The 9,599-nt window shown below is 32.6% G+C and overlaps 2 protein-coding genes across 2 annotated transcripts in view; both read right to left on the reverse strand.

Moving 5' to 3' along the window:
• Positions 1–306: 306 nt before the first annotated feature.
• Positions 307–2,483, reverse strand: EAH_00043020 (GTP-binding nuclear protein ran/tc4, putative; the record flags this gene model as incomplete). Its single annotated transcript, XM_013395016.1, has 3 exons — positions 307–438; positions 945–1,093; positions 2,396–2,483. The coding sequence occupies 3 exons, from the start codon at positions 2,481–2,483 to the stop codon at positions 307–309; spliced, it is 369 nt and encodes a 122-aa protein (XP_013250470.1).
• A 1,968-nt stretch (positions 2,484–4,451) lies between these two features.
• The window catches only part of EAH_00043030 (XPA-binding protein, putative), a gene marked incomplete at both ends in the record, with an annotated part of 8,579 nt that continues 3,431 nt past the window's right edge, over positions 4,452–9,599 (reverse strand). The window contains 7 exons of the mRNA XM_013395017.1: positions 4,452–4,730; positions 5,309–5,630; positions 6,133–6,203; positions 6,765–6,890; positions 7,746–7,820; positions 8,346–8,672; positions 9,133–9,240. Coding sequence (XP_013250471.1) covers positions 4,452–4,730; positions 5,309–5,630; positions 6,133–6,203; positions 6,765–6,890; positions 7,746–7,820; positions 8,346–8,672; positions 9,133–9,240 — 1,308 coding nt within the window. The remainder of the gene's footprint in view (positions 4,731–5,308; positions 5,631–6,132; positions 6,204–6,764; positions 6,891–7,745; positions 7,821–8,345; positions 8,673–9,132; positions 9,241–9,599) is intronic.

The following is a 9,599-nucleotide window of genomic DNA, read 5'->3' on the forward strand; positions in this document are numbered from 1 at the left end:
TATATATATATATATATATATATATATATATATATATATATATGAGCAATGTGAACAGCCCTCAACGCCGTGACAGAAGATACTACAAAGCAACAAAATTAAAATAAAGCAAAGAAATAAGGATTAATATTTATAAAAGTATAAAAAACATCATAATAATATTCATCTCTATTAAGAAAAGAAATAAAAAGATAAATATAGCGAATAACAGCACCCCCTTAATAACTACGAGGTGTACATACACCGTAAGAAACCCCTTTAAACCCTTAAAACCCTTTTAACCCTTTTAAAACCCTTTCATTTATTTTATTTTACCTTATTCCCCACTAAGACAATAGGTATATTCTCGCAAACCCGCACAATGTCTCTATGCCAGTTTGGGATGTTCCTGTAAGTAATTCGGCTGGTTACATCGAACATCATTATTGCGCATTGTCCCTGATAAACAAACAAACAAAAATATATAAATTAAATTAAATTAATTAAATTAAATTAAATTAATTGAAAGCAATTGAAAGAAACAGCGAAAGGATAAACAAATAAAATAAAAACGAGCATTCAAACGATAAAGAAGACTGCAATACCAACAGCAGCTGCTGCTGCAGCAGCAACAGCAGTTGCTGCAGCAGCAATTGCTGCAGAAGCAGCAGCAATTGCTGCAGCAGCTGCTCCAATTGCTGCTACCGCCCTCACACCCAACAACAAATGGAATCCGCATGCAACCGAAAAACAACAACCCTAAACCCTAAACCCTAAGCCTTATGCCTACCCCTCTAAAAGCCTCAAACCCTAAACCATACATACACCCTCTAAACCCTAAACCACATATACACCCTCTAAACCCTAAACCCTAAACCCTAAACCCTATAATATCCACCTCGTAACCCCCCGAATTACTACTACTATACTAAACCCTAAACCCTAAACCCTAAACCCTAGCCTACCTTGATATAATACCCATCTCTTAAGCCTCCGAATTTTTCTTGTCCTGCTGTATCCCAGACATTAAAAACAATTGGACCGAAGTTTGTAGAAAAACGCAGCGGTCGAACCTCCACGCCTAAGGTGGGTATATACTTCTTCTCGAATTCACCTGCATGCAAACCCTAAACCCTAAACCCTAAACCCTAAACCCTAAACCCTAGACCCTAGATTTAATTAGAATAGTCATCTATATTCAAAGATGTGTTATATATATATATATAGATATATTGTACTACTAATTATATACAAAGTAAAAAGAGAAGAAAAGAGGATAACAGAGACGAAGCACAATTTGAGAGAAAAAAACAAAGAAAAGCAGTGAAGTTCTCTTCTGCATGCACAATTAAATAAATAACACACATAATATATATAATATATAGATATATAAGTATAAACACATATATATATTTATATAACAAGACAAAGAAACTCCTAATGCTCTCTGTGCATGCAAAGCAAAAAAATATATAAAATGGGGGCAGCAACAACAAAGCGAAGAAGAGAAGAACCACCTGTTTTATTTATTTACTTGCATTATATAATTATATATATTTAAATATATATGTGTATATATATATATCTACTACATGCACATCTACTATATATATTATGTTATCTATATATAAAGCGGCTACCCAATAATACAAAGGAGCCGTCATGCATAAATATACATACATATTGAATACTTCTAAATATTATATATCTATTATAATATATATATATATATATATATATGTATACATATATATATATATACATGCATATATATATATATGCGTTATATATGTATTATATACACAGGTGGGAGAGCAGCACAGCAGCAGCACAACTGCTGCGAAACCTCTTCGCTGTTAAACGCTGTTTACGCTCAATAGAAACCCTAAACCCTAAACCCTAAACCCTAGAACCTAATGCTTAAGAAACAGGTACAACAAGCATTGCACCGCATGCATGCAGCTGAACTACTGCAGCAGAAGCAGAAGCAGCAGCAGACGCTGCTGCTTCTGCTGCAGCAGACATGGTGAATAAAGATGCAGCAGGAAGGAGGAGATAAAGAAAAAAGAACAAGAAGAAGCAGCAACAATATCTTCTTTGTTGCTGTTTATACACCACGTAAATGCTGCAGGCAGCAGCAACGAACGAAGAAGAGACAGAAAGGGGGGTGAGGAGACACCCGGATGCCCCCATCAGCAGCAAATAAGAAAAACAAAGAAAAAAACATAAACAAGAATAAACAAAACAAAGAAACCCTAGACGCCCCACAGATGCATCTGCTGCAGCAGCAGCAGCAGATTAGCGCGAGGAAGAAAGGGTTTTACTGGTTTTGTTTTACATGCGCTTCTCCTCTCCTAAATAAATATAAAAAAAGATAAAATACCCTTCTTCTTAAACATTAACAATCAGTACTTACCCGTTAGATGCCTCTTCACCAGCGTTGTCTTCCCAACGCCCCCATCTCCCACCAAAATCAGTTTAAACTCGGGGGCCTGATCCGTCATTTTAGGGTTTAGGGTTTAGGGTTTACGGTTTAGGGTTTAGAGTTTCTGCAAACCGTGTTTCTACTGCTAAAGCCCCAAACAAACAAACAAATCCAAACCAACGCATGAACAGAACAAGTCGCAGCCGCCGCTGCTACTGCTGCTGCTGCTGCTGCTGCTGCTGCAGCTTGCTGCTGCTGCTGCTGCTGCTGCTGCTTTACGGTGTGATTACGGGTTTCATTGCTTACTAGCGCCTCCTTCTGCTCCTTTTAAATTAATTTTATTACTTTTATTGTATTAATTAAACATTTAAAATATATTTTTTCTCCTTCTTTCAATATTATGCACGCTTTCAACCACTGAGACACACTTGGGGCCCTCACTCCACCCTCTACACTCGGGTGTACGTACACCCCAGCCGCTGCTGCTGCCGCTGCTGCTGCTGCAGCACAGCAGCAGCAGCGCTGTTGTTTACTGGTGTTTGTTTTCTGTGTCTTATGTGATGATAAGATGTCTTTAATATATTAATTAGTATTTACTTTTTTATTTATGTATCTACAGTGCCTTATGAGCTCTAGAAGAAGATATTTAAATGCTGTGCTCCTCTGCTAAACCCCGTACAAGACTATGCTGCTGCTGCTTGTATATATATGTGTTGCATATTTATAGTACATTTATATACATATTAAATAGCATATTAAATATATAATATGTAATATATTTTTATTTGTTTTGTTCAGCTATTTACCTGAGGTGTATGTGCAGCTCCGTCTTGCAGTCTTACTGCAAATGTGTTACAATTTAATATGAACTGTACATAAAAAAATATAAATAGTAATATATATCTGTAATGTACATTATCTTGTTACACACTGCAAATACGAAAACTATAAACAATAATATTTAATTTATTGAAAGTACTTGTACTGTGCATTGTACGTATACGCACATATATATATGTATATATATATTGTATATATATGTATATATATATCTATATATATATTATATATATGTATACCCGTATGTTAAAAGCATCTACTTTTAATAAACCATCCCAAGTATACATTTATATATATATCTATATATACGAGCACGTATGCATATGCATACACATCTATAAAATAAATACATAAATAGATACATATGTACATATTTATGCATACATATGCATGTTTAAATATAAAGTTGTGAGTGCATTCTTCATTTGCTTTTACACCCCAATTGTTTGTTTGTCTCTTTTGTTTGTTTTGTTGTCTCATTTATTTATTTATTTATTTATCTCTCTTATTTATTTGTTTTGTTTGTCTACTTCTAATGCACTTATTGTTTATGCATTTAAAATAATAAAGAGAAAATACAACTTAGTGCTGCTGCCTCTCCAGCAAACAAAGGTTTATCAAATAATAACCCGTACTTGCATGCATGCATGCTGCTGCTGCTAGCTGCTGCTAGTTGCTGCTAGCAGCTGCTCGCTGCTGCTAGCAGTCGTCCCGCTATAGTTGCTGCTGCAGTTCTTACTGCAGCTGCTGCTGCAGTTACTGTTGTTGCTGCCGCTGCTGCTGTTGCTACTGCAGCAGCTGCTGCTGCTACTGCAGCTGCTGCTGTTGCTACTGCAGCTGCGGCTGCAGTTACTGTTGCAGCAGCAGCTGCTGCTGCTGCAGGTGCTGCTGTAGCACGGAAGCAGCAGCAGCAGGGATTATATTAATTATTTTTTTTGAAAGTGGGTTCAGCCAAAAGCAGCAAAACAACAGCACAATACAATCAGCACGCACAAACAAAAAGAAAAACAAAAAAGAAAAGAAATAGTAATAATAATAATAATAAGAAGAAGATTAAGAATAAGAATAATAGAAAGAGAAAGAGTAATAAGAATAATAACAATCTGGAGAAGGATAACGAAAATTATATATATATATATATATGTATATATATATGCATATATATATACATATATATAGGCATATATATATATATTTATTTATTTATTTATTTTTTCTTTAAAGAGCCGAAGACAGAGTCAGGAACCCCTCTTTCTTCTACTTGAATATCATCAACATCAATATCCATCTCTTCTTGCTGCCGTTGCTGCTGCGGTGCTGCAGCCCCTCTACTGCTGCTGCTGCTGCTGCTGCTGCTGCTGCGTTTGTTAGCTGCTAGCAGTGCTTCTTGACGAGCTTCAATAAATTCTTGGCCAACTTGTGCTACATCTAAATAGTACCCTAACCCATCTTTACCCTTTTTAAATGCATATCCAACGCGAACACCCTGAAATACAAATAAACAAAAATAAACTAAATTTATCTGCACTCTTCGCACTTACACTCTTGCACGCTTTTTCGTGCATTTCCATATGCATGCGGGATATAATATATATATATATATATATCTACATCTATATATATATATATATATTATATATATATTTATATGTATAGGTACACTGCTACGTATAAGTAATCTATATATATATATATATATATATATATGCTTATTTATGTTTGTTAAATTCACATCTATTTATTTATTTATTTATTTATTTATGCAATGCGACGGAGTCAAAGTGTTTACATTCTTATGTCTGTTGATATAATAAATGCATCCTTATAAGCATAAAACAAACAAAACAATTAAATAAAATAGAGATACACTGCAATTAAATAGATTATATTAAATACATTAAATATATTAAATACAATAGAAAAGAGCAAGGCAGCAGCAGCAGCAACAGCAATAGCAGCAGCAGTAGCAGCAATAGCAGCAGCAACAGCAATCGCAGCAGCAGTAGCAGCAATAGCAGCAGCAGCAGCAGCAGCAGCAGCAATAGCAGCAGCAGCAGCGCTTACAGCAAACGTTTGCTGTGGAATGAAGAGGGGGGCGTCTTGCTGCAATGCTGCTACTGTAGCTGCTTGTCTTCTGCTGCGTTTAATTGCTTCAAACTCTGCTTCTGCTTCTTCTCTTTCTTGCCTTTCTGTTTGCTGCTGCTGCTGCAGTCTGAGCTGCTGCTGCAGGGCCTCCTCTCTCTGTAGGGCTTGCTGTCTCTCCGCATCTTCTTTTGCTAATTGTGCTGCTGCTTCTTTAATCGGGTCCACGGATATAGATTTACCTTCTTCTATTGCTGCTAACTCTGCTACATTATGATGTACTTGGCTGTACTGCGCAATTACGCTGTACATACACCCCAAATACAAACAAATTACATACAATATTACTTCATATATAGCAGCTTCTTTATTTTATTATTTATATTTATATTTATATTTACAGTTGTAGTTATATTTATAATTATATTTATATTTATGTTTATACTTATATTTATATTTAATATCATTTAATATTTATATTTATATTGCATGCATGCAGTGTATATACTAATTTTTAAGTATATATATTGGGGTATGTGCAGTATACTAAATTAGAGGACGCACGGCATGCAGTATATTGTATAATATATTATATAATATATTATATATATATACATGTATTATAAGGCTTATTATAAAATATATATACATATACATATACATATACATATATATATGCACATACATATACATATATATATACATATACATATTCATATACATATACATATACATAATTAAATGTTTAATTTTAATTAATTAATTAATTTAATTTAATTATTATTAGAGGTTTAACTGGGGTCTACCTGCGTTTGATGCGCAGCATATCTTTAAATGTGTCTTCATTGCCGTAAGAGACTTCCAAGTCTCTCCATGCCTACGATAAACAATTAAATAAATTAAATAAATAAATTAAATAAATAAATTAAACAAACAAATAAATAAAATAAATATTTTAAAACGAGAAGAGAGAACAAACAGAGTGCAAACAATAAACAAAGCTTTCATTACGCCACGGTGCTGCCGCAGCAGCTGCAGTTGCTGCTGCTGTTGTTGCTGCTGCTGCTGCAGTCCAGTAGCAACAGCAACAACAAATATACCCCAAACAGCAGCATCAGCAGCAGCGAGAGCAGCACTTGCAGCAGCAGCGCCATGAGCAGCAGCAGCCCAACGAAGAGCCGCAGCAGCAGCAGCAACACAATCAGCAGCAACAGCAGCAGCAGCAGCAGCAGTCCCATCACATGCAAACAAACGCCTCTGCCCTGCTGCACGCGAATGAAACAATAATATACAGCAACAACAACAACAACAACAACAACAATAATAATAATAATAATAAATAATAATAATATTAGTATTAACATTACTATAGCATAACAACAAAGACAAATCAGTGGGTATAAATTGAATTAAACAGTGCATGCACATAAAGACTTACATCCCAAAAGTCTTTATCTTTTGTTGGATTCGCGAGATGAGCGGCATGTGCATAAATAGCGCGAGAGCGATCTACTTCTCCTAAACTCTTCTCTACATATGCGTAGCGCATGCACACCTTACGAACCTAAACAAAACAAAAACAAATATAATCATTTAAATTAATGATTATAATTATAATAATAATAATAATAATTATTATTATTATTATTATTATTATTATGTTGGTGGTAGTGTTGTGCTAGGATTATTTTAATGTAATGCATGCACTCCTAACGTATCGAAGCAAAACAGAAATAATAATCAAAACAAAATAAACAGTAGTAATAATAACTACTATTATTAATTTATTATTAATTTATTATTATTATTAGTGTTGCTTTCAGTGTTATTTTGTTATTATTGCAACGTAACGCACGCACACATTGCACACATACACAATAATAATAATAATTATTATACATATTATCATACTAATTATTATTACTGTTATTATTTTATGATTCTTATGTTTTTATTATTATTTTATTATTTTCGTTATCGTTGAGCGCATGCAAGCGTTAACTAAACAAAACAAAAAAAATCAAACAAAGTAAAAGAAATAAATATTTTAATTATTTTAATAATTTAATGTAATTATAATAAAAATTTAAATTAAAGTGTGAGGCGATTAAAAATAAACAGCAGGATAAGGAATAATAATAAATACAAAATTAATGTAGTAATAGCAATAAATAATTACAATCGTAATAATAATAAATATATAATAAAACAATCAACATAATAATAATTATTATAATTACACTTCAAACAAAACTAAGTAATTACTATTATTAAAATATAATGCACAAAGCACAATAAAAGGAAAAACAGAAAGACAGAAAGAGAGGGAGAAGAAAATAAACAAAAAGATGCAGACTAAGAAAGAAACATAAACACATAACAAACCCTAAACCCTAAACCCTAAACCCTAAACCCTCACGTCCTCTGGAGGTAGGGTTTCAATCGCCTCCTCGAATATCTTGCGGGTTCGCGCAACACCGAAAAGCTCGCTAGTCTAAACACAAACAGCAGCAGCAGCAGCAGCAGCAGCAGCAGCAGCACAAGGTCATTGGCCTCTATTAGACAGACAAAGAAGAAGAAATAAAAGAAGAAACAAGAAGAATAAACATAATCAAAAAATGCATGCATGCATGCACTCGTAGATGTACAGACGCATGCATGCATATATGTATGCATGCAGTACAGATATACCATAAATAGATAAATGCATGCATTAATAGATAAATACATGCATTAATAGATAAATACATGCATGTCTAAATAGATACATCATGCATGCATGCATGCACAGTTATCTATGCATATATAATATGTAATACATATATATATATATATATATATACATATATATATATATATATATATATATATCTTTACATGTGTGCGTGCATACATAAATATATAAACGCATAGATAAATAGATAAACGCATGCATAAATAGATAAATGCATGCATGCATGCATGCATGCATAAATAGAGAAATGCATGCATAAGATGTTCGTATAAGTATAAGCCTCACCCTCGCAATATAGACGAGAAACATATCAAACTTTTCTTCGGGCAGTACAGCTTTAGTTGCTGCACTGTAAATAGCTAATGCATGTTTAGCTAAACCATAGTTTTCTTCTAACTTAGCATAAAGAAGAAAGATGTTTTTTGCGTATTTCTTAGGGATATTTGCAGTAGCTTGTTGAAATAACTCTCGAGCTCTCTCTAATTTACTGCTTCTATATCGACTAACAAACTTTGTCAAATACATCAACCATAAAGAATTTAAATGAGGCCAATGAAATGCAGCAATCCCTCGTTCATACACTCGAAAAGATTCTTCATAATATCGGCGCTCCTGAGAACATAACAAAAAAAATAATTAATTACAATGTTGTATATAATTACAGCGTTGTTATTTAACTTAATATGCAATCATAGTAATGGAGTTTATTATATAATTATAGTAATTTAATTTAATATATAACAACACCATAGTAAAATAATTTAATATATAATTATATTATTAAATAATTAAAATATTTATTAATTTATACTGGAGGCGTTTCTAAAGAAATACAGCAAATAAATCATTAAAATAAATATAATAGCGTGCATAATAACAATATATTACTTAAATTAAATATATAATAATATCATAGTAACTTAATTAAATATGTAATAATAATTAAATTTACACGCGAGAAGACTCTTCATAGTAGCTGCAACATAGATAGATCGATAGATAACTAATAAAATAAATAAATAAATAAATAAATAAATAGTAAATAATAATAAACAAATAAATTAATAAATACCTCCAAGTAATGTGCGTAGTTGATGACGAGCTGAGGAGTTATTACTTTTAATTGAAACATCTTATCATAACATGCGCGCACAGTGTCTATTGACCCGAACATCTCTTCCTGCAGCAGTAAAAAATATAAATATAAATATAAATATAAATATAAATATAAATACATCAATAGATATAAATACAAGCACATAAATATGAATGTATTAACATTAAAACATAGATGAATATATATATATATATATTATATATGTATATATATATATATTCACATATATACGGGAGCTGAGTATTAAGTCAATCAACTGCATTTCAGGTGTACGTACACCTCAAATCTCCTTAATGCAAAATACATACAAATTTAATGATAGTCTGATTCATTCTCTGTCTCTCTGAGTGCTCTCTCTCTCTGTATATATATATGTATATATATATATGTGCATATAAACACATGAATATACAACCATATAC

Source organism: Eimeria acervulina, genomic scaffold (assembly GCF_000499425.1).
Source record: "Eimeria acervulina Houghton genomic scaffold, Eah_scaff568, whole genome shotgun sequence".
Taxonomy (NCBI): domain Eukaryota; phylum Apicomplexa; class Conoidasida; order Eucoccidiorida; family Eimeriidae; genus Eimeria; species Eimeria acervulina.